Genomic DNA, 25,541 nt, shown 5'->3' on the forward strand with positions numbered 1-25,541 from the left:
AGTCTGTAACCTGAAGCGTATGTAACCCGAGGTACCACTGTACAGTGCATTGTATTTTAGTGCCTTCATAAGATCTTCCTTCTTACCTGTAAACAGACACCACAAGACTGAGCAGTGACCACCACTTTGGGGTGTGTGTGGGGGGGTGTGTTTCCTGTAATAAATATTTTTTTTAAAGAAATGGAGCAATGTGGAACAAGGTTGACATCATACAGGACTAGGGTTCTTCTTCCTCTAAAATATGGCCCCCCCTTCCTCTGTCTTCCAGGAGGACTCATCTGCCGCGCTCTCCTCTCCACGACGCCCGACCACAACGTGGACACCTTCATCTCTCTCTCTTCCCCACAGATGGGGCAATATGGGGGTAAGTCGTGGGGCAAGGGCAAACCAGTAATTCCACTCCTGGAATACTGTGTCCCAATTCAGGGCCCCACAATTTAGGAAGGGTGTTGACAAGCTGGAACATGCGCAGAGGAGGGCGACTAGATGATCAAGGGCATGGAAACCATGCCTTATGAGGAACGGTTGAAGGAGCTGGGTATGTTTAGCCTGGGAAAGAGAAGACTGAGAGGAGATATGATAGCCATCTTCAAATATCAAAGGCTGTCAACATGGAGGAGGGAACAACCATGTTTTCTCCTTTCTGAGCCAGTGTGGTGTAGTGGTTAAGAGCGGTAGTCTCGTAATCTGGGGAACCGGGTTCGCGTCTCCGCTCCTCCACATGCAGCTGCTGGGTGACCTTGGGCCAGTCACACTTCTTTGAAGTCTCTCAGCCCCACTCACCTCACAGAGTGTTTGTTGTGGGGGAGGAAGGGAAAAGAGAATGTTAGCCGCTTTGAGACTCCTTAAAGGGAGTGAAAGGCGGGATATCAAATCCAAACTCTTCTTCTTCTTCTTCTTCTTCTTCTTCTTCTTTCTGTGGAGAATAGGACTCGAACCAATGGAATCCAAGTTAAAATAAGGGAGATTCTGACTCAACAACAAGAGCAAGCTTGAGTGCTGCTGGATGCTTTTCTCTCTCACTCCTCTCTATATAAAAGTATATTTTTTTTAAAAAAAGTGATTTTATATATGCCATTGTTTTCACTGTTTTTTATATATATATACAGTCATACCTCGGGTTACAGATACTTCAGGTTGCATTTTTTTGGGTTATGGACGAGCCAAAACCTAGAAGTACCGGAACGGGTTACTTCCGGGTTTTGACGGCCGCGCATGCGCGGAAGCACCGAATCGCAACCCATGTGTGCGCAGACACGGCGCTGCGGGTTGCAAACACTGTGGGTTGCGAATGTGCCTCCCACAAGGATCACATTCGCAACCCGAGTGTCCACTGTACAGTGGTACCTCAGGTTAAGTACTTAATTTGTTCCGGAGGTCCGTTCTTAACCTGAAACTGTTCCTAACCTGAAGCACCACTTTAGCTAATGGGGCCTCCTGCTGCCGCTGCTGCGATGGGGGGACACTTTTTCTGTTCTCATCCTGAAGCAAAGTTCTTAACCTGAAGCACTATTTCTGGGTTAGAGGAGGATGTAACCTGAAGCGTATGTAACCTGAGGTACCACTGTATATGTAACTGTTTCTTCATTATCTTGTAAATTCACTTAGGTGTGCCTCATGGCAATCAATCAATCAATAAGAAAGAAAGAAAGAAAGAAAGAAAGAAAGAAAGAAAGAAAGAAAGAAAGAACCACAGAGGGGGAAGCAAAGTCTGTGCTCACTCTCCTTTGATTCCTTTTGTCATTTCAGACACCAAGTACTTGAAGTGGCTCTTCCCGGAGCACATGAAATCCAACCTGTACCGTTTATGCTACACGCAGCTGGGCCAGGATTTCTCAATCTGTAACTACTGGAATGGTGAGATTGCTGCTGCTGCTATTATTGCTACTAACGAGATCACAGATCATAGAACTGTAGTGTTGGAAGGGACCACGAGGGTCATCTAGTCCAGCCCCCTTCAATGCAGGAATCTTTTGCCCAACGTGGGGATCAAACCCATGAGTCTCATGTTAATAATAATGATAATAATAATAATAATAAATAATAATAAATTTATTATTTATACCCCACCCATCTGGCCAGGTCTCCCCAGCCACTCTGGGCGGCTTCCAACAAAATATTAAAATACAGTAATGCATCAAACATTAAAAGCTTCCCTAAACAGGGCTGCCTTCAGATGTCTTCTAAAAATCTGGTAGTTGTTTTTCTCTTTGACATCTGGTGGGAGGGCGTTTCACAGGGTGGGTGCCGCTACCGAGAAGGCCCTCTGCCTAGTTCCCTGTAACTCGCAGCGAGGGAACTGCCAGAAGGGCCTTGGCGCTGGACCTCAGTGTCCGGGCAGAAAGATGGAGGTGTAGACACTCCTTCAGATATACTGGACCCAGGAAATGGAAATGTTCTACCAACTGAGCTATCCCAGCAGCCCCGGGGTTTTGAGGCTTCCCAGTAGCTCTCATTTACGTACCCAATCTACAAGAATGTAAACTGCATACATGCAATATGCCTTGCCTGAGAGTTGGGACCTCAGTGATTATTTATATGAGGATGGTGACGATTATCAATATGGGAGAATCTGCAGAAAACACAGCCCAAGAAGAATCCACAGCTATCCCTGCTCCTCCACCACCACCTGTTATTTGACAATTTGAGTTGCCAAAACAGCAATTTGCTTATGTTATTTTGGCAGTGCTTACAATGGCCCTGTAAGGTACGCCAGGTTATCATCCCCATATTTCAAATCCGTATCCTTGAGGATGAAAGAGAGAGAGAGAGCGCAGCTTGCAAGGACCATTTGTGGCCGAGGACAGATAAGAAGCAGAGATGTCCCTTTTAACCCTTAGGGACTAGCTCTGATGGCTCCATTGTGGATTTCCCATCCATCATCCTGTCTTTTGGAACACCGGAAATTTGCCACTACCAGGAAGCAGGATATTGAGATTGCTTAAACTCCATAGATGGTCATTGCTCATGTTTATGCTCTTATTTAGATGTCATAAAGTGTCATAAAGGCATTGCCCTCCAGACCAGAAAAACCAGTGACCTCAAATAGTATGTGGCTTGGCTCACTTGTGCGAGTCATCGGCAGCTATGAGATTTCCCGCAGTTCTGATGAAGTGTGCAACATATGCCATAATAAATTTTGTTAGTCTGTTGCAGTAAAAACAACAGAGTCTCATGACACTTTGAAGATGGTTGTAGATGGTAATCTGGCATTTGCTTTCTTCTTCTGGCTCTTAGTAGTCTCAGTGGCAGGAGCTAACAAGGACTCATTTGTCCTACCTCAGTACAGTGGTGCATGACTAAGCCGCTTCTGGCGAACCAGAGCAGTGCACAGAAACGCCGTTTACCTTCCCGCTGGAGTGGTACCTATTTATCTACTTGCACTGGTGTGCTTTCAAACTGCTAGGTTGGCAGGAGCAGGGACCGAGCAATGGGAGCTCACCCCGTCGCGGGGATTCGAACTGCCGACCTTCTGATCAGCAAGTCCTAGGCTCTGTGGTTTAACCCACGGTGCCACCTGCGTCCCCTGTCAGACTAGGACCAGAGCAGGGGAAAGGACCTTGAGCTCTTTGGAAAAGGAGGTGGGAGATAGACAAAATAAATAAAAATTATTCCGTTGCAGGGAAATGCACTCTGCGCATTCTCTTGAGTCAGTCACAGCTTCTTGCTACTGCTACGCTTGTTCCAAAGATAAAACCTGCAAATAAAATTAAGTTCCAGGGCTATGTTCAAATCTAAAGCTGTCGTCCCCACCCCCCCAAAAAAGAGACTGGTTTTTAAAATGTTATTTATTTATTTTATATTTATATATTAAAATAAGGGGGAGGGGGAGTTGGAGCCTGGGTTCTGGGGGTAAAGGCCAGTGTATAAAGCAAACGAGATTTCTCTGCCTTTTTCAGATCCACACCATCGGGATCTTTACCTCAACAACAGCAACTTCCTGGCTCTGTTGAATGACGAGAGGCTCCATCCCAACGCAACAGGTAATAAAGTGGCGTTGCTCCTCCGTTCCCAATGAAAAAGGGGGAGTGGTAGGCTAGCCCCACTTGGCAGGCCTACCCCACATCCACACTTGCAGCTGATGCTTGTCTTATCCTGGCAGCCCTGTCCATAACAGCCCCACAGCCCTGGGCGACGTAGGTCTGCATTTACAGATAGGTAGCCGTGTTGGTCTGCCATAGTCAAAATAAAAAAATTCCTTCCAGTAGCACCTTAAAGACCAACTAAGTTCTTGGTATGAGCTTTCGTGTGCATGCACACTTCTTCAGATAACGGTCTGCATTGCTAATCTTTGGTCAGCTAGGTCTCTCAGGCAGTCTTCCTCGTAATTTCTTTTTTTTCTTCTATAATTTTTATTACATTTTCCGTTTTACATTTTAGAAAATTCATTCAAACAACCTTAAAACACCAATGACTTCCTTTCTTCTCTTTCCATGGTTCGTTTTCCAAAACATAAATCCCTGCATATTTTATATAAACTAAACCAGTCAGTATTCCATTATTACATCCATCAAAACCACTGTTGAGTTTATCTTAATGCTGCCCACGTTTTCAAATAAACACAGTTTTCCTCCCTATATTCTATAAACGTTTCCCAACCTTCTTTAAACATATGTTTAAATGTTTATAGTCTTGCTCATAAGTTCCTTCCTGATGTGGAAGGAGAACTCCGTTGCTAAATGCACACCCACAGCGAAGCAATGGCTGAAGAGAAAATTGAAACGGGGGCTTCCTAGCTTACAAATTATCCTCTTAGGGCCAAACTAGTTGTGTCGGTGGATGCCAATGTTTGTTCGTTCAGGTGTCCTCCCAATTCCTATCTCAAACATTTCCCTCCCTGCTCTGATTCACTTCCAATGTCAGTGCTGAGTTGAGAGGAAAGTGTCTTTTGTGGTATTGGTGGGTAGGTTAGGCATTGGATTCATGTGTTGTGCTGTGTCAAGGGCTAGGTGTGGCCATCGCCTATGCTATATACCGTGGGTTATTCCGTTAAAGGAATCTGGCGGTCGTGTATTCCGCCCGATGCCTGCTTGGCGGGAGGCCATGGCACGACCCTCGGTGACATCAGGGGGTGAGCCTATAGTTGGATGAGCATCAACAGGCTCCACCTACTGTTGAATAAACCCACCACCTATAGTCATCCAATGCCTAAGCCAATACCTTTTCACTGCTGTAATCAATAAAGTTGTGGCCTTTTCTTGCCCATTAACCTTATATCACGTGTCCTTGTGTATTTATTTCACATAGCGGGGTCGGGCCCTCGATCCACAATAACAACAACAATAACAACAACCATCACCGACACCCCCCCCCATTCCAGTTGATTCATGAAGAATAAACATGGCTGCCTCCCCTGGCCTGCCCTTAACAGTTGTTGTCCTCATAGTCTTTTACTGCCTCTGAGGTGTTACAACCAGGCCAAGTTTCAAGTTGAATAGGGAAGCTCTGTTTTTTTAATTTAAAAAAAAAAGGCCTTGCCGGCATCCTGACACAGAAATTTAACAGGTTATTGGGCCACAACATATGGCAACCGAGCACGACGTTTTGAAGATGGAGTGTTCTTTTGTTTGCGCGAATGCGGCTGCCTCAAGTTAAACTTTTCCCAAAATGGAGAGTTAAAATGTGGGGCTGGGGAAATCCTTGCTTGCTAAAAGTTTATATGTCAGGCTGCTGGAATTCTCCAGAAAGGTTTGCCAGGCCAGTTCAGCTATAGAAAGGCTTGTGAAAACCTTTCTGTGTTTTGTTTTGCCAATCCTTTTTGGAACTGATTCAATTGCATCCTGGATTCCTGCCACAGACTGCTTGCTGACTGTGCTGTGTGTGTGTTGTGTTTTACGACTTTTCACTGGGTATTTCCACCCAGCCACCCCTGTTTTGCTTTATTTTAATCACCTGCTATCTAGTTTTTAATACTTCAAGCTGTCTTGTGGGTCCTCATAGGAAGAAAGGCAGGCGACAAATATTTGAAGGAAATAAAAGTACGGGAGCAGAGCCAGAAAACAAGTCGTCACAGCTAATTCTTCTTTTTTTACTGCAGTTTGCCTTAAGACTTCTAAACAGCAAAGCGCTGTGAGATCAGTAGGAAATGGGCACATCTATCAGTTTTGTGTTCTTTCAGTTTCTCATTTGTTTCTGTCCCCACCTTCCCACACCAATTTGTGAGGCCATAATAAAATTTAAGTTGCTGGCCATCACTACCTCTTGCAGGAGCAAATTATGTAGATTAACTCTGGTCCACATCTCAGAGAATTCAGAGTGAGGAGAGATCGGTTGTTGTCTGTCAGGGGCAGAGGAAGGAGAAGAACATGGGGCAAAGGAGGAGAGTCTCCACAGTGACTTTTGTGACCAGATTTCTGAATCTTTTGCCTCTCTCTCTCCCAATACAGCCTGGAAGAGAAACTTCCTGCGGATCCGAAAGATGGTTCTGATTGGGGGTCCAGATGACGGTGTAATCACGCCATGGCAGTCCAGGTGAGCTTTTGGAAGCTGCTAGAAGACCCTCCCACCCAGGTTGAGATACGATACAATAATCTTTATTGTCATTGTCCCATACAGAACAACGAAATTGAAAACATCTACATAAGACATTCAAAAACCAACAAGCCTGCTTTCCCAGCTATCCCAGCCTGGTTAGCCCCCTAAAAACTCTGATACCCCATTTTTAAACACAATATACTCCCATAGAGACTTCTTAAAGGTAAAGGGTAAAGGGACCCCTGACCATTAGGTCCAGTCGTGGCCGACTCTGGGGTTGCGGCGCTCATCTCGCATTATTGGCCGAGGGAGCCGGCGTACAGCTTCCGGGTCATGTGGCTAGCATGACTAAGCCGCTTCTGGCGAACCAGAGCAGCGCATGGAAACGCCGTTTACCTTCCCGCCGGAGTGGTACCTATTTATCTACTTGCACTTTGACATGCTTTCAAACTTCTAGGTTGGCAGGAGCAGGGACTGAGCAATGGGAGCTCACCCCATCACAGGGATTTGAACCGCCGACCTTCTGATCAGCAAGTCCTAGGCTCTGTGGTTTAACCCACAGCGCCACACGTGTCCCAGAGACTTCTTACCCTGCATTCAAAACCGAAATTCCATTTGGATAGAAACTATTTCTCAGGCGGCTATTCCTAGTCTTTATAACCCTGTACCCTCTTCCAGAAGGCAGAAGCTGAAAGAGATCATTTCTGGGGTGTGCACTATGCTGCGCTATCTCTGCAGCTTTCTTATGGCACCTGGAAGCCATAAGGGGGAGAGGGGGAGATTCAGATCTTGATGAAGTAGATCAGGGACAGGCTATATGTTACCCTACTGGGACTACAACTCCCATCATCCTGCACCATTGGCCATGCTGGCTGAGGCTGATGGGAGTTGGAGTCCAACAACATAAAATCATAGAATTGTAGAGTTGGAAGGTACCCTGAGGGTCATCTAGTCCAACCCCCCAGCAATGCAGGGATCTCGAACAAAGCATCAATGACGGATGGCCATCCAAACTCTGCTTAAAAACCGCAGGGGTAGAGGCAAGTGTTCCTGAACTACGTTGATGCATTGGGTGTGTGCGTTAAATACAGTTTAAAGTCCCAATACAGTGGTACCTCGGGTTAGATACGCTTCAGGTTACATATGCTTAAGGCTACAGACTCCGCTAAGCCAGGAATAGTACCTCGGGTTAAGAACTTTACCTCAGGATGAGAACAGAAATAGCGCGGCGAGGCAGGAGGCCCCATTAGCTAAAGTGGTGCTTCAGGTTAAGAACAGTTTCAGGTTAAGAACAGACCTCCGGAACGAATTAAGTTCTTAACCTGAGGTACCACTGTAATATGAGTAAATGAAGACTCTGGATTGCTTTTACAGTGGTACCTCGGGTTACAGACGCTTCAGGTTACAGACTCCACTAACCCAGAAATAGTACCTCGGGTTAAGAACTTTACCTCAGGATGAGAACAGAAATAGCGCGGCAAGGCAGGAGGCCCCATTAGCTAAAGTGGTGCTTCAGGTTAAGAACAGTTTCAGGTTAAGAATGGACCTCCAGAACGAATTAAGTTCTTAACCTGAGGTACCACTGTACTGTGTTTTATTAATTTGTCCATTAGACCAGATAGAACCACTTCTCTCACTTCTGTGTTGAAGAATCCTTTCTCGCTTCCTGCATGTTTAAGAGTGAAAACTCTCGGTGACGCTGCTATTTTGATTTCTCTCCAGCCTGTCTGCTGACTCATTCGCCTGCTTATGCCCCAACAGTAGAGCAGGATAATAAATTGATAATAAATGAGGATAAGGCTTTTGTCTCCAAGCACAGATTTCTGCCTTCTCTGTCACTCTTCCCCCCACCCCACCCATATGCTATCAATGCAGAGACGCCATTCGGACTTGCCGATAAGGCCATAAGGCTTTTAGGCTTGTGAATCAGAGCACACAGCCCAGATTACGAACTTGTCTCACTGTTGAGATCTTTGTTGGAGGGCCAGCTTTGGAAAGTCCCCGCTCTGAAGTGAGATAGGGCTGCCTAGTCCTCTGGCCCCCTGCCCTAATGCTTTTTAGGTTTTGCGCAGAATCCCTGTTGTATTCCTAGGCCATTGGTACTGTGTACGCTTTCTTTGCTGCTGGTTCTGGCCCCCGCCCCCCCAGTATTGTATCCTAGTTTTCTTTTTTTATTAATTTTTATTGAATTTTACAAGAAAAGAAAAAGAAACCAAAAACAATACATAACACTGTAAACACATTTATATACACGTTTTCCAAAATGCAATCTAAAAAAAGAAAATACTTTTCATAACAAATAATATTATCAAATTCACGCTTCAATCATTGCAATATAGAAATCTTGGTCAAAATATTATAAAAGACTTCTACTGCATTCACCGCACATCTCTTACTTATCTTGCTCGCCTTCACATCTGTTCTTCAATCATTTCCCTTCTTTAGATTCTTTCATAATCAGTCAAATCTTTATGTTCTCTATATTCTTCACAAGGTTAGTCTAGGCACAACCAAACTTTCATATTTGAGCCCTGCTTGCATAAATATTGTTTCTGAATTCTAATTTTTTTATTTATGCCTTATCAAATCTGTCAGTTTTGCTAACTCCAGGTACTCACATAGTTTACTGAACCATTCCCCTTTTGTTGGGATATAATTTCCTTTCCAGTGACTGGCTACCAACGTTCTTGCTGCTGTTGTTGCATACAGAAAGATGTTTCCATATTTTTTGCTTTATAAGACGCATCAGACCACAAGATGCACCTAGTTTTGGGAGGAAGAAAACAAGAAAAAAAAATTCTGAATCTCAGAAGCCAGAACAGCAAGAAGGATCACTACGCAGCAAAAGCAGCAATCCCTCTTGCTGTTCTGGCTTCTGGGATAGCTGTGCAGCCTGCATTCGCTCCATAAGACGCACACACATTCCCCCTTACTTTTTAGGAGGGAAAAAGTGAGTCTTACAGAGCAAAAAATATGGTAATTTTGTCTTGTATCCTAACTTTTAATTGCTTGCTTTGTTGTACAGTGGTGCCTCGCAAGACGAAAAGAATCCATTCTGTGATTCTCTTCGTCTAGCGGTTCTTTCGTCTTGCGAAGCAAGCCCATTGACGGATTAGCGGATTAGCGCTATTAGCGGCTTTTAGCGGCTTATTGGCTTATCGGATCAGCTGATAAGCGGCTTAGCGGCTTAGAAAAAGGGGGGGAAAGGAAAAAAAACCCGCAGGAACTCGCAAGACATTTTCATCTTGCGAAGCAAGCCCATAGGAGATTCGTTTTGCGAAGCACCTCCAAAACGGAAAACTCTTTCGTCTAGCGAGTTTTCCGTCTTGCGAGGCATTCGTCAAATACCACTGTATTTCAGATAAGCTACCTTGAGAGTAGGTAGAGCAGGTTTGTAGCTCAGTAGCAGAGCCTGTGCTTTGGAATAAAACATTCAAGCTCCAGGATTTCCATGTAGGGCTGAGGGAAACACCTGTCTCAGATCCCAGGCAGTGTCGACAATACTGAGTTAAATGAACCCAATGGTCTGATTCAGTATATGAGGGAGCTTCCTTTGTTAGGTATAAATATTTGAGAGAGAGAGAGAAAGAAATTCAGCACTGTCACAGTGCCTCACTGTTAGGTGGCGATGTGGGCATTTTTTTTAAAAAAGTGGTGGTGATGCTGCCCTGAAATACACTGAATTTTGCAAAAGGAAACAAAATCCTTGAAATATTGCAGGGTGTTAATTTTATAACCTGCATGCTATATCCTGTACTGCTCAAATCCAAACGCAGCAAGTGGCTAATAATGTATTATCAATAGTTAGGTCATAAATCATAAGCACCCACGTATAATATATGCATAGTTATGCAATAGTTCATAAACAAGAAATAGTAAGCGTAATAATTGCTGTCACAGTGACGAAGGCACAGTAGCAATATTGTAGTGGTAGGTGCTCCAACGTAGGAAGAGTTTATTCAAACCGCTGTAGAGTGCAGCAACAAACAGCAAACAAAACAGGGCTGCAACAGGCATGTAAGCAAAACTGCTTCTCATCCATGGCAGATACGAATTGCCTCCTAACAAATAGGGAGGGAAATTTTCGATGCACCCCCCCCCCAAAAAAAATCAATAGGAAATGAATTTATTCTTTGTTTTTAGGCATCAAAAGATTAACAAACGTGTAGTTGACTAGCTGGTAACTTTCATGGACTTATTGGTCAGGATAAAATTGCAGGCGCATACTTTTCATATGGGTCTTGTTATGCCTACCGGCGTGGTTGCTCGAGAGCGAACAGGCAAGATCCCCACTGGTCTTTTCAAAGGCTTTATTATTGGTGCAAAAACATTTACAGTGCAGAACGTCTCAATTCCACTAGCAGAATCTGAGAGTCACTAGCAGAATCTGAGAGTGGGCGGTCCTTAAACTTTCCCCAGCAGAGGAGTCTCTTGACCCCCATCCGATGCCTCCCCTCTCTGCACATAAACCTACTCTCGCCTCTGAGCTGATGGCAGTTCCCTGACAGGTCTTATCACAGAATTTGTTTATTTGAAGCATTTTCGCTCCGGCCTTCAGCCAAGAAAGACTCCCAGTGTGGCTTTCAGCCTTCACAATTTGAAAGATGTGACACGAAAGGAAAAGGGATTGGGGAGGGAGGAGGAAGAAAGCAAACACAGGCAGCGGTTCTTAATTAAGAGTTTCAGGTCATGGGGTTGGATCTCAGCCCTGAGTGAGAGAGAGAGAGATCAAGCACTGTCCTTGTAGTGAAACCTCTTTCTTCCCTCTTCTCCCTGCAGTCTGTTTGCCTTCTATGATGATAACGAGAATGTGAGAAATATGACATCACAGCCGGTGAGTGAGGCTAGACTGCCAAATTGGGGGGACGGAGCCGGGGCAGCAGCATGTCGAAAGAAATGTACATTTTGGTTTACTCCGAAAGGAAGTTGGTATTGGGAAAGGAGGATGATTTGAATTTTTAATAACTTGTTTTTAACTTGGATTTCCATTGATATTTTTAAATGCGCACACATGCACATAGAGAGAGAGAGAGAGAGTGTGAGAGAGTGGTACCTTGGTACTCAAACGGCTTGGCTCTCAAACAAATCAGCTCCTGAACGCTGCAAACCCAGAAGTGTGTGTTCTGGTTTGGGAACGTTTTCCAGAAGCCGAGTGTCCGACGCGGCTTCTGCTTGTGTGCCGGAAGCTCCTCAGCCAATCGGAAGCCGTGCCTTGGTTTTCGAACCATTTCTGGAGTCGAACGGACTCCTGGAATGGATTAAGTTTGAGAACCAAGGTACCACTGTATATATCTTAGAATGTTCCTGTCAGTTGCAAGTCCGCTCCTCATCAACCTACCTGAAGGCCTAGATTTCGAATGTAAATATTTCTAGGCTGGTTTTCTTCCATAAGACCTTCAAAATAAGTAATTTCATTGTCCCCGAAGGGGGCAATAACAATAAAGATATTCTTATTCTTATCTTATTCTTAAAATGGCTCCTGAAGGCTAGAGGGGATGCCTCTGGATTTGAAATATCAGAGGAAACCCGAAGCATTTGTGGCCTAGTTAAAACAAGTGTGTAAGAACCAGGACCTCAAAATCCCGTTGAAAGGTACGTGTCTCTTGTGTGTTGCAATCTAAAGACACAACCAAGCGACATATTAACTGGTCTTGTCTTCAGCTTCATGACAGGGCACTTTTTTATTCTTATTTTTTGAGCAGGAGTTTAAATGACCTCGTTTCTCCTTTCTCTCAGGTCTACCTGCTGGATACCTTTGGCTTGAAGACTCTGGACGCTCGAGGCGACATCGTTTTTTACAAAATGCCAGGCGTCACCCACACAAACTGGCATTCCAACCTCACAGTTTATGACACTTGCATTGCCAAATGGTTGACGTAGCTGGCGGGGACTTGAGGAGAAGCTGGCAGAGGAGGAGAGTGTCCTAAACCGAGATGCGCTGTGGTACCTCATCTTGGCATTTCTTCCCAACCGAGAAGAAACCCCGCTTTTGTTACCTATAGCTTTTTGTTTCGTTTTTGTTTTTAGGATGGTTGATATTTTCTTTCATAGTGGAAGAAACCTTTTTTCCCCTGCAGGACCTTTTGGGGAAGGCTTGGAGCAGTTTGGGGGATTCCAGGGGCTGCAGGGCAGGAAATGACCGTGCCATTTTTTAAATTTTTGGCAGCTCTGACCTGTGAAAGCTGCAGGAAAAACCGCAAAAGGACAATTCAGCAGGATCAAATACTTGAGAAGAATTGGGGGGGGGGGGATTTAGGTGCTGAATTTAGCAAAGAGACTGAAATCAGGAAATGTATTACATTTAAATGCAACAGATAATGTTCCTATTTCATATTTCCCGCTTCCAAACCTCTTGCAGAAATCTATGCCTTGTGGAAGCTGGCCATATTTCTCTTTGAAATTCTGACACTGAAAAGGTTGGATTTAGAAAATGCCTTTTCAATTGGACTTTTCAAAAAGACATCACATTCTTTCTGGCAAAAATCTGAATACTGTTTCTAATGGAGACTAAAGTTCCAGAAAGGTGACAGAAACTAATTGTGAGAATGTTTCAATAAGCTAACATTATTTTGCACAGATAAGTTGAGATTTCTGCTTTGACATTTCAACAGAGAAGATGGGTCAGTTTGTAATATTTTACCAAAACTCCAGTTCCCTGCCATTTTCAAATTTTAACCATGTAGGCGTCACCACAAAATCATCTAATGGTTCAGGGTTGCAGTTTTTCCAGTAATTTGCTTCAGTCTCTTTGTGTGCACCACAATGTTGGAAGGCGCTTCAGAGCCTAGTCCTCCAATCATAGATCAAAACAAATATTTTAAATTATTGACTAAACGGAAAGGCAATATGTATTTATTAGAAATGTGTATATTTTCCCTCCTCCTTTAGAAGCACATTCTCAGAAACTCAGGTTAGTAACAAAAATCAGTGTAGACAGAAACTTCGTCGTTTAGTCTGTTGTCTATATTTTTTTAAAAATGATATGTGCTTAAACCACCCAGTGACAGCTGTTAAGAGGCAGCTGCTGGCTGATTTTGGGAGAGCATCTGCTAAAGTACCCTCATCTCTTGGAGGGAAAAAGGGAAAGGGACCTGGCGCCCTTTCTGATGTTTTGGGACTACAACGTCCATCATCCCTGACTGCCGGCCATGGCTGCTGGGAGTTGGAGTCCCCCAAGATGCGAAGGGCCACAGATTCCCCACCCGCCTGCTACAGTATTAACTCTTACTATCACCAAGGTACAATAGGACATAACGCAGTAGGACTCGGGTTTAACGCTGACTGTGGATCCAGGCTGTGTTTATGTGAAGCACATTCATTTCCTCAAATAATTACAGGCGCTGTCGTTTACCCCTCACAGAGTTACGATTCCCAGCAGCCCTTAACAAACTGCAGAAAAGAATGTGCCTCAAAGTGTATACTCAGCTGGAGTTTGAAAAAGGAAATGAAAAGGGAAATGAAGACAAGACAGGGTTCGCTTTCAGCTGCGCTTGGTGAGGCTTGAGGGGGATAATTATTCTTGGAAATGTTTTACATGCTATGTGGAATGAGAGAATGGAACGCTAGACTGCTCCACTTTTAGCAGCGTGGAGAGAAGTTGTGTTTTTGAATGTTCCTCCACATAAAAGAAAAACACAAATCCTTTATGTAGTAAACTGGTACACTGGAGAGAAATGCTTAGCTTAGCGCTTTACCTGTTGTCTTAGCTGCCTGCACGCTACAGAAGGGGCTTTTTAGCAGGGGAACATCTAGAAATGTTACCCACACAATCCGACGTCTGGCCACCCAGACTCCTTATCCCTCCCTTTCATTCCATCTACTACGTTGATCAGCTGGCTCTTAATGTGTTTCAACGTTCTTCCTTTGATGAGGTGATGACCAGAGCTGTGTATATAGCCCAGCTAGCAAGCAAATGGGCAATATTCAGATTTCATCATGCAAAGTTTGAGTTCGTTTGCACAGGCTGCCTGGATTTTTTTAAAAAAATATTATTTGCATAAATCAGCCGAAAGGCGCAAAACTTTGGGATTTACTGTAACGTATGGCAAGCAAGGTAGATTATAGAGTTGAGGAAAATCCTCACTACAGTGGTACCTTGGGTTACATACGCTTCATGTTACAGACTCCGCTAACCCAGAAATAGTACCTTGGGTTAAGAACTTTGCTTCAGGATGAGAACAGAAATCGTGCTCCGGCTGCGAGGCGGCAGCAGGAGGCCCCATTAGCTAAAGTGGTGCTTCAGGTTAAGAACAGTTTCAGGTTAAGAAAGGACCTCCAGAACGAATTAAGTACTTAACCCGAGGTACCACTGTATTCCAAAGTAAAAGTGCAGGTAGTGGAGGTGATTAATATCTGAGGTGCCAGATTGCTGTGAGGTACTGAGGACTTCCTCCGATTTTCTTCCTTGGTGTGAATAGCATTTTCGGTTTGCTGTCCGAGCACCAGAAGAAGGCTACATTTGCACCGAACTCCCATCTTTGCTTAAGGTGCAAAAATCCTTGTTCCAGTGGTGGCTGGTTGACATTGTGACCGATAGGGCAGGAAGGAGGGAGGCCGGCAGTAGGTGGCGCCGGAGCCAATGGCAGGCAGAAGCAACGAATTCTACTTTTGTCCCTATCCTCCTCCCTGCTGAGTCCTCTAGGGGGCAGCACTAAGCAGGTGGAAGCTGACAGGCAGCGCCACCCTCTGGTTGTAAATAAGAAGGCAGGCAGGTCTGGGCTGGCAGAGAGCAGGCGGACAGTGGGGCAGACTGGCAGTGGTGCTCTTGAGTGTGCCCCACTCCTTTTTCCATATAAGTCAGGGGTAGGCAACCTAAGGCCCGGGGGCCAAATGCGACCCAATCGCCTTCTCAATCCAGCCTGCTGATGGTCTGGGAATCAGTGTGTTTTTACACGAGTAGAATGTGTCCTTTTATTTAAACTGCATCTCTGGGTTATTTGTGGGGCATAGGAATTAGTTCATTTCCCCCCCCTCCAAAGTATAGTCTGAGGGACGGTGGATCGGCCCACGGCTCAAAAAGGTTGCTGACCCCTGATATAAGTGAATGGATGCATTTCCTTCACCCGGGGGGGGGGGCGGCAGAGAGTAAAGCATTGCATTTTGGGCCACGGTTGCTGAGGTAAAGCCTTGGCATTCGGCTGCAAACATTTGGCACTGCCTTCCCATGCAGCTGTCCAGTTTTAGCAAAGGTCTTAAGATCCTTCTAGCGCGAAGTGCCAAGGACTGGAGGTTCTAATAATAGAATAAGGACCTTTTAAAAAATACGCATTTGGGGTTTTTTTTTTTGCAAAGCATGTTCTGTACTTTTCCACATGTGAACACAGCCCCAACGAAGTCACTTGGGTTTTCTTCAGATTGTACTTTGTTTCAGGACTCCACCTTCATAATAATGTTCATAATAATTATTATTATTGTTTGGAGGCTCAAATAGTTAGAAAAATTGATGGACATTTGTGTGTGAAATTAACAGAACTTGGGAGTGGGGGCTGTTTTGAGGAGTTCATAATTTACTAGCCACTAGTGTGGATTTTAGCAGCATTGTTACAGTACTTCATAGTTCTGCAGAAGCTTAAGATTTTACTTACCGTATTTTTCGCTCTATAAGACGCACCAGACCATAAGACGCACCTAGTTTTTGGAGGAGGAAAACAAGAAAAAAAATATTCTGAATCTCAGAAGCCAGAACAGCAAGAGGGATCGCTACGCAATGAAAGCAGCAATCCCTCTTGCTGTTCTGGCTTCTGGGATAGCTGCGCAGCCTGCATTCGCTCCATAAGACACACGCACATTTCCCCTTCCTTCTTAGGAGGGAAAAAGTGAGTCTTATAGAGCAAAAAATACGGTATTTTTTTGCGTTCTCACATGCAATGTCTTGAAGGTTTTTTGGGTTATTTTTGCCATGTAGATAATATAGGATAAGGGATAAGGAAATGTTTTTGGCATGAATATTTATTTTTATCATATGGAAAGCTGAAGCAGTACACATTTTGGATCTGGCTTGAATTAGTAGAAGTAAGTGTCCCCCAGATTTCTGGTGGCCAAGGCATGCTTTTAGTTGTTGTTGTTGTTAAAATTGGAAGTGCAGGTGCTGTTGTTACACCTGAAAACCTTTCCTTTGGAATGTGTACGAGTCAGAACAGAGAATCTCACCCCTTTAATTTCTGCATGAGCTGCTGTCATCTAACCCTACCTCCTGATTTAAAAGTAAGACTTCTGGAACAGCAGCCATTGCTTCAACCTACATTTAAAGCACACAGCTTCCCGCAAAGAATCCTGGGAACTGTGGTTTGTTGAGGGTTCTGGGAATTGTAGCTTGGTGGGTGTAAACTACGGCTCCCAATGGTTTGTCCAAGGATTTTCCAATCATGCCTGATGCAGAGACAGGGCGGAATTGTTTTATCCTATCTGCTTGCCTCCCATATCTGGATTTGGAGGAAAGACGTGCTAGACCAGTTAATCGTTCAAGGAGTTTGGTGGGGGTTCACACAGACTTGCTCTTAGGGTGGCAAGTTGTGGACTACCCTGAGTTGGATGGCGAGTCTGTGGCAATGAGTTCCCTACACAACCACCCATCCCACTTCCAGAAGGGTTGTGAGGGTGGGGTGATCTGGTTGTGTGGCAAGGAGATCTGGCAGCTGCTCAGCATGAATCTGGTACTTGCTTGTGTCCTCAGCGTGGCATAAGTTACCTCTGGGCAGCTGCTGAAATCCTTTTCAGATTGGGGTTGCTGCAATTTGGGGGCTGCTTTTGAAGAGGGTATGTACATTTCTAACTGCAATCCAGACACTACAGTCCTATTTTTCTCAATCTTTTATCCAATGTGGGACTCAAACCCACAACCCTGAGATTCAGAGTCTCGTGCTCCACTGAATGAGCTATCCCAGCCTAGTTACAATGGTGGGAATGACTCGGCTAATGAGTCCCATCAGCAAAAGCCATGTGCATGGGCTTTGGCTTTTGTAATAGGGCTCCCCCTCTATTCACCCTCAAAATTAGCTTGGGGTGGCAGCAGCGGCGGCAAGGTCAATAAAACAGCACACAAGGGGAGGAGAAGCAGCGATTGCTCCATCTGGCCAAAATGCTTGCTGGGACAGATCGATCTTAGTGCAACGTTGAATTGGCATCTGTTCTGTCTCGGGACATTGAATTCCTCTCATTAAGTTCCTTGAGAGGATGAGCAGAGGAGACCATTTGCAGAACAGGTGATCCTGGCATTGCATCCTCGAGAGCAAGTGAGAAGAGTGCATGAAAATGATTAAAAAGTGAGTTTTCCCCACAATGTAAAGCTATTGTTTCTCATTTTCCCGTGTTCTAAAAGCACATTATCTGTGAATAGCACATGATCAATGAGACTTAGAGGAACTATTACAGCCCGTGTGGTTTCTTTCTTTCTAAATCTCATTTGCATCCCTGAAAAGCTTTCATATAATCTGCATTTCTCACGCTGCCTTATGTGAGGTTCCCACCCCCCTCTTCTGTTTAGGTCCATGGTAGCTTGTGTCTGCAAACATAGGTACAGTTTAGAGCAGGCATAGGCAAACTCCAGCCCTCCAGATGTTTGGGACTACAATTCCCATCATCCCTAGCTAACAGGACCCAGTGGTCAGGGATGATGGGAATTGTAGTCCCAAACATCTGGAGGGGCGGGGTTTGCCTATGCCTGGTTTAGAGTGAAGACAAAAGGAAACTTTTATTTTCTTTTTTAGAGCGGTGGGGTTGCTCCCTAAGTACAGTTCGCTACATTTAGTCGAGACATTTTCTTTCCCCTGCAAGGCCAGACTCAGGAGGTGTGGGGGATACAACTGTTTCAGGCTTGAACTGGAAAATCGCATGTGGGAAGCGATTGGCTGGTTTCCCATCATGTCACCAAGGTCACAACATAACACCTCACACCATTTTAACAACTTTAGGCTCTCCCAAGGAATTCTGGGGACTGTAGTTTGTCAAGGGTGCTGGGAACTGTAGCTCTGTGAGGGGTGAACTATAGTTCCCAGGATTCTTTGGGGGAAGCCATGATGGTTAAAGGCGATAAAAAAATGTGCTTTAGATGTACAGTGTGACAGGGATGTAAGAAATGGTTTTTCGTCAACTGCTCTCTGCAGCAAGAAAACATTAGGCGATAAAGGAACCAAAAAAGTCTATGAACATTCATGTAGCATTTCTGAAGAATTAAAAAGCCGTTCAAAGTGAGAGCTGCTATTCAATTGGTTGGCATGCCCAACCCTCATTTTAGCTGTGCTTTGGGCCTTATCTCACAACTGCCCTCTGTTTTTTTATGTTCTGTCTTTACCTTTTTACATGTCCTGTTGAACTTTTATGAGTATAAATTCCTAGGCCTGGAGTTCCCTTACTGCCCGCTGGGACTGTTTACATATTTATGGGTTAAAAGAACCTTATTTATTGCTGGTAAGTTCTAAGCATGGCTTGTCTGATTGGGGGAGCGGCCAGAGTTCGTCTCCTCCCAAAAAAAACCCCAACCCTGTGAGAAATTCTTCCTCTGCCTTAGGGTCAGGCACAGTTTTGTCGATGGGGTTACACATGGCCTTCTTATGTGGCCAAAGGAGGCTGGTTGCCTTCCCTGGCATCTAAAGTCTCTCTGTATTTATATGAATAAAAGCAATTTGTTCCCAAGAAGAAAATGTGCATTTCTGTGTGTTGTGTTCTGAGGAGTCATTTGAAAAGGGGAAAGAGGTGGGTGGGGGGAACATAAAAGCTGCTGTTGTGAGAGAAAAAACACTGCTCCTTTTCCCTTTTGGGGTACCCAAGAGCCCATATAGAGTCCTTTTGTAGGTTCTCTATCAGTAGGAGAAAATAGCAGAGGCCAACCAGAAAATAATGAGAAGCAAAGCAGCTAGTAAGCCTGATCTTTATTAAAGCTGTTGCAACAGGGTGCTCCCCCACACGCAGGAGAGAGGAGGAGGACCCAGAGCCATGCGTGCAAGCCCTTATATAGACATTTTAAATTGCCTGCTCTGGAGTTCAACCACCCCCAGAAACATCATACCTACATCACAGAAAAAGGCGGTCTACAACAGAAATCTGAGTGCCTTGTTTATCTCCTGTCTGGCAAGTTACCTGATTGCATTATCTGGGTTTTGGCCACTCTTTTGTTATTTTAACTACTCAATTCCTGAATCTAGGTCACAGGTCATAGGCTCACACCCTGTTCATATCTTGAATGTGCCCTTAAGACAGGATTTGTGAGGACAGGAGACAATGGGGAGGTTTCCCGCTTTGACCTTGCAGAGAAAGATTTGAGGTCAATTTGTTCAGGACCTTTTCTGTGGGGTTTCAGACATCTGGTTTATATATACAGTTCTGAACATTTATATATATATATGACCTTAAAATTCTTATAACACTGCCTTATAACACTGACCTTCTGATCGGCAAGTCCTAGGCTCTGTGGTTTAACCCACAGCACCACCCACGTCCCTCCCGATCAATACCTGTGCTTTAAAGTAATTGGGAGTAAACGGCACATAGAATCATAGAGTTGGAAGGGAGGATCACCTGGAATATTCAGCTGCCCCATACGGGGATTGAACTTGCAACCTTGACATGAGCACCACGCTCTAACCCATGGGTAGGCAAACTAAGGCCTGGCGGCCGGATCTGGCTCAATAGCCTTCTCAATCCTGCCCGTGGACGGTCCGGGAATCGGCGTGTTTTTTACATGAGTAGAATGTGTGCTTTTATTTAAAATGCACCTCTGGGTTATTTGTGGGGCATAGGAATTCGTTCATTCCCCCCCCCCATCTAGTCCGGCCCCCCACAAGGTCTGAAGGACAGTGGACCGGCCCCCTGCTGAAAAAGTTTGCTGACCCCTGCTCTAACCAACTGAGCTATCCAGGCTGGTGGGTGTCAGTAACTGCCCGGGCCCACTAGATGGTGGTCTAGGATCACCAACTGTCTTCACGTCTGTTGCACATTTTAAACTTCATTCTGGATTCCCACCTCTCCTAAAATCCCATAAGGAAAAGAAGTGGGGTGGTTAAAAGCAACCCTTAGCTTAGGCTGCGAGTGTGGCTTCCCCTGCTTTCCTCAACCTGTTCTGGACGGCAACTCCCAATACGTACGGCCAATCGAAGTTGTAGTCCAAAGCATCCAGAGAACAGCAAGTTGGCGAAGCTGCGCCAGTGAGCTTTGTCGCTGAGTGGAGATTTGAACCTGGCTCTCCCTGGCCATCTGGGACGCGGGTGGCGCTGTGGGTTAAACCACAGAGCCTAGGACTCGCCGATCAGAAGGTCGGCGGTTCGAATCCCCGTGATGGGGTGAGCTCCCGTTGCTCAGTCCCTGCTCCTGCCAACCTAGCAGTTTGAAAGCACGTCAAAGTGCAAGTAGATAAATAGGTACCACTCCAGCGGGAAGGTAAACAGCATTTCTGTGTGCTGCTCTGGTTCACCAGAAGCAGCTTATTCATGTTGGCCACTTGACCCGGAAGCTGTACGCCGGCTCCCTTGGCCGATAAAGCGAGATGAGCGCCGCAACCCCAGAGTCGGCCACAACTGGACCTAATGGTCAGGTGTCCCTTTACCTTTACCTCCCTGGCCATAGCCCAGGACAGGGGGCCCTTTGGTCATCCTGATGTCGTTGAACTACAATTCCCATCAGCCCCAGCAAGCCTAACCCAATGGCTAGGGATGGTGGGAGTTGTAGTTCAGCAACATCCGGAGGACCAAAGATTGGGTACCCACACCTGCTCTAACCACTCCATCATGCTGCCTCTTATACAATCCACCCAGCTACAGTGCTGCCGCATTAATTGATGAAGAAAAGAAGAATTTAAATTGAGAGCAGGAAGGCAGTTCCCAAGCCACCGGCTCCAGTGCATGGATGTATTTTTTAACTGGGGAGGAAAGCAAAATGCTTTCACAGATACTGTACTTTATTGATGAATCACCTTCTGCGCTTTTATAACTGCAATGAAAAGGAAAGTAATTAAACGAGGAAGCTTTCCGAGATGGTTCCCCCCCCCCCCTTCACCTGAACAATGAGTTTGATCTAACCCCGTGACTAACTTTCCCCAGTCCCTCCTCTCCCAGAGAACCCAGGCGTCCTGGCTCCCTGCCCTGCGGGAGTGGATTAGTTTTAGAAGCCAGTGGCCATTTTTTTGCTTGTCACATTCCATAGTAGCAACCCATGCGTAAAAAGCAGGGAAGTCCAGCATGAACAGAATTTACACTGGTCTCTAACTAGGCATGAGGGTGGTGGGTGGGGTGGAATCCGGGACTCCTGAGTTCTCTGGAGGCCAAGAGGGAAACTGGACATCTCTTCCAACTTTTATTGCGCGCGGGCACCCGGCTCCCTTTGCTTTACGAATGAATGGCGCTTTCGCAGGGGAGGTTTGGGCGTGAGAGAATTCAGGGCCGACGGCTTACGTGGCTGGAGCTAATGTCAACACGAGTGAAGGGTGCGACGTGGCACAAAGTCCCGGCCCCACGCCCTGGTCGATCCTGCCTCCAGGTCAAGTCACTAGTCCTCGGTGAGGATACCAAGCGGCGTCGCAGCATCGCCGCCCCCTAGCGACCGGGTATGGAAACGCGGAGTGTGTGTGTTAAACAGCACCCTTTCCCCGCTCCATGGAGAGGTTTCAGCTCTGAAGTTGTTGCTTTCGGAGCCTTCCGAAGGGAGAACCCAGGCGTCCTGCTACGGTTCCTGCTCCGCGGGGTTCCGGGAGGGGAGGGACGGAGAGAGGAAGGTAGGGTCAGGGGAAACAAGCAACCTTTCCAGCTGGGCAGCCAGACGGAGGAGTGGATTAGCCCGGGCAAATCCTTTTAGCGCGCCCCATCACATGGTCCGTTTAAGTGGCTTGTTGGCTGCAAACCTCTCCCGCAAGGCAATTAGCAGCGCGGGGGGGGGGGAGAGGGAGGGAGGAGAGAGCGAGGGAGAAGATGCCCTTTAAAGGGGAAAAGGACGGGGACGAACTTTGTCCGGAGAAAAATAGCACAGAGAGCGAGGTAAGCCAAGCACAAAAAAAGAAAGAAAGAAAGAAAGAAAGAAAGAAAGAAAGAAAGAAAGAAAGAGGTTTTCCTATCCTCTCTCTGGGCCGATCTTTTCGCGGGACCCCCGAGTGCCCTGATTTGTAGCAACGCCGTGCGTAAAAAGGGGAAAATGGGTTACTTTTAATGGAAGTTGGAACACCGTGCATTTAAAGCGCGCGCGCTGTGCACACACAAGTATTGCGCAGTGTAGTTTGAGGGCGCTGGGAGCTGTAGCTCTGCGATGGGCAATCTACAATTCCCAGGAATATATATATATTTTTAGGGGGTTCGGATGTGCTTTAGAAGACGCGTCCGATTTAGAACACACACTAAAGCTGGGGGGGCGGATTTGGGAGCCAGGATTGCCCGGGTTCTTGGGAAAGTGGGGCACTTCGATTTTAGCGTCCTTTTTGCAGAGAGATGGGCTTCTATGCTTGGTCAGGCAGACAGCAGTTGGCCGGGTGCAGCTTGCTCTCCTGGCGTGGAGATGCGACGAGGAAGGCTTCACCTGGTGGATTTCTGCCTGTTAGGGTGGGGGACAGATCGTGAAGCTGAGGCTCCAATACTTTGGCCACCTCGTGAGAAGAGAAGACTCCCTGGAAAAGACCCTGATGTTGGGAAAGATGGAGGGCACAAGGAGAAGGGGACGACAGAGGAGGAGATGGTTGGACAGTGTTCTGGAAGCTACCAGCATGAGTTTGAGCAAACTGCGGGCGGCAGTGGAAGACAGGAGTGCCTGGCGTGCTCTGGTCCAGGGGGTCGGACAAGAGGGAGAGGAGCTAGCCAGAGCTCTCAAGTTCTCCCTGCGTGTGGGGCGGGGAGGGGAAGTCTGGTGAGGGCGGGGAGAGGCTCCGGTAAGGAAGAACCGGTCCGGGATGCCTGAGAGTGGGCGTTCCTCCCTTGGAGGCGGGCTCAGGTGTCCGCCAGGTGTGCTGGCTGCCCTTTGCTCGGGGTGGAGCAGCGGCAGGTAAGGGAGAGATGATGTGTCACAGCTAATGGAGGGCGAACGGTGCAGCCAGCCTCCCCGCACAGGTAAGCACAGCAGCCTGGGGTCGAAAGGTGCGTGGTGGAGGGGAGGTGGCCCAGAGACGCCTGCAATGGCCGAGGGAGCAAATCAGTACAGAGTGAAACTGTAGAATGCAAAGTCCGCGCTGGAGAAGCAATATGCCTCACCAGGACTCCTGGGTCCTCTTCCGTGGAGGAGGGATGTTGGTCAGGAAGGCTCCCCAGGTAAGAAGATACCTCAGCAGGAGCAGATGGGCTGCAGTAGCTTAGGGGAACATGCTTTTGCATGAAGAACAATCCAGGTTCAATCTACTGCATTCCCCTGGAGAACAACTGCCAGTCAGTGTAAAGGTAAAGGGACCCCTGACCATTAGGTCCAGTAGTGGCCGACTCTGGGGTTACGGCACTCATCTCGCTTTACTGGCCGAGGGAGCTTCCGGTTCATGTGGCCATCATGACTAAGCCGCTTCTGGCGAACCAGAGCAGTGCACAGAAATGCCGTTTACCTTCCCACCAGATTTCCCACCTATTTATCTACTTGCACTGGTGTGCTTTTGAACTGCTAGGTTGGCAGGAGCAGGGACCGAGCAACGGGATCTCACCCCGTCGCGGGGATTCGAACCGCCGACCTTCCGATCGGCAAGTCCTAGGCTCTGTGGTTCAACCCACAGCGCCACCCGCGTCCCTGCCAGTCAGTGTAGACAATACTAAATTACTTGAACCCATGGTCTGAATTGAGGGATGGGGTGATAGGGTGGGTTGCAATGGGGCTGGCAGCCAGAGCCTGCTGGAGAAGGAGTGGGACTGTAGCTCAGCAACATGCAAAAGGCCCAGCCTGGGTTCAGTCCCTGGCATTACCCGTTATAAAAGTTGAAAGGAATCTGGTGGCAGGCAATGGGAAGGAGAGGCTTGCTGCCAGTCAGAGCGGGGCATTACTGGGCTAGCGGTAGAATGGAGTCTGACCTGGAAGGAAGCAACTGTGCTGCCTCCTGCCAGATCTGGGCAGGTATGGTAAAGGTAAAGGGACCCCTGATGATTAGGTCCAGTCGTGACTGACTCTGGGGTTGCGGCGCTCATCTTGCTTTATTGGCCGAGGGAGCCGGCGTACAGCTTCCGGGTCATGTGGCCAGCATGACTAAGCCGCTTCTGGTGAACCAGAGCAGCACACAGAAACACCATTTACCTTCCCGCCTATTTATCTACTTGCACTGGTGTGCTTTCGAACTGCTAGGTTGGCAGGAGCAGGGACCGAGGAATGGGAGCTCACCCCATTGCGGGGATTCGAACCGCCGACCTTCTTATCAGCAAGTCCTAGGCTCTGTGGGCTTGCGGGGGGAAAGGCAAAATTCCAGCAAGGTGGTTGCTACTGGTTTCTTGGGGCAGAAATCCTGGACAAGCAAAGTGATGAGGGTCTGATACTTTTATGGGCTGCAACCTGATTAGTCAGATAGCATGTGGGTCCCTCGGCCTGCAAAACAATATCCCATGATTTAAAAAATGGACGGTTTTTTTGTTTTTAAAGGTGCCCCACAAATCCTGCTTGCTATCTCTGGTTGGCTTTGTAAGCTGAAGGGGAGCTTGAGGGAAGCGATCTGTTCTGTCCTTATATCCTTGCTTAGGGTAGCTGTTTCCAGGAGCGAGAAGATTGCTTCTCTTGTGTGTGTATGGATTTATTACTCTCCCTTCCTGCCTCTGAAAAAAATCAATCGCCATCTGTCCCTGTTTTTCCCCTGGTCCCCTTTTGGACGTCTTGATCCAGAGACCGAGACTACATACACACCAGATGCTTAATGCATGTAACTTTCCCCAGAGAAGGCTGGGAGCTGTAGTTCTGCACAGGACAAGCTACAGTTCCCAGGATTATTTGGGAGAAGCAAGATGCTTAAAAGGTACAGTGTGTGTACAGTGAGTTTAGAGCCGGGTTTCCTGGCACCAGAGAAGCCAATCTTCTGCTTTCTTGATTCATAGCCGCCAGCCCACCTGTCGTGCCTGGGGAAAGGGAGCTTTTCTCCAGGAGACACTGGTTGATAAGAACATAAGAAGAGCATTGCTGGATCAGGGCAAAGGAACATCTAGCCC

At 46.6% G+C, this 25,541-nt stretch overlaps 2 protein-coding genes across 9 annotated transcripts in view; both read left to right on the forward strand.

Annotated features, from left to right (window-relative positions):
* Nucleotides 1-19,112, forward strand: part of PPT2 (palmitoyl-protein thioesterase 2) — a 57,514-nt gene extending 38,402 nt beyond the window's left edge. Inside the window, exons 4-10 of one of the 3 annotated variants that reach the window (XR_014523120.1) lie at nucleotides 269-364; nucleotides 1,750-1,857; nucleotides 3,900-3,983; nucleotides 6,387-6,471; nucleotides 11,254-11,308; nucleotides 12,211-14,849; nucleotides 14,892-19,112. Coding sequence is in view for 1 of the 3 variants with exons in the window: in XM_083493334.1 (XP_083349460.1) it covers nucleotides 269-364; nucleotides 1,750-1,857; nucleotides 3,900-3,983; nucleotides 6,387-6,471; nucleotides 11,254-11,308; nucleotides 12,211-12,354 (572 nt within the window). In the remaining 2 variants the exon portion in view is untranslated. Of the gene's footprint in view, nucleotides 1-268; nucleotides 365-1,749; nucleotides 1,858-3,899; nucleotides 3,984-6,386; nucleotides 6,472-11,253; nucleotides 11,309-12,210 lie in introns of all 3 variants that reach the window. The other 2 variants (XR_014523121.1, XM_083493334.1) reach the window with 2 other exon arrangements.
* Nucleotides 19,113-22,167: 3,055 nt separating this feature from the next.
* Nucleotides 22,168-25,541, forward strand: part of LOC310701294 (uncharacterized protein) — a 29,555-nt gene continuing 26,181 nt past the window's right edge. For 2 of the 6 annotated variants that reach the window (XR_014522982.1, XM_083491972.1), the window contains exon 1: nucleotides 23,350-23,489. The gene's annotated coding sequence lies outside the window, so the exon portion shown is untranslated. Of the gene's footprint in view, nucleotides 22,434-23,349; nucleotides 23,688-25,541 lie in introns of those variants that run through there. The other 4 variants (XM_083491973.1, XR_014522981.1, XR_014522983.1 and 1 more) reach the window with 4 other exon arrangements.

This window comes from Podarcis liolepis (assembly GCF_965112155.1).
Source record: "Podarcis liolepis genome assembly, chromosome: 2".
NCBI lineage: Eukaryota > Metazoa > Chordata > Lepidosauria > Squamata > Lacertidae > Podarcis > Podarcis liolepis.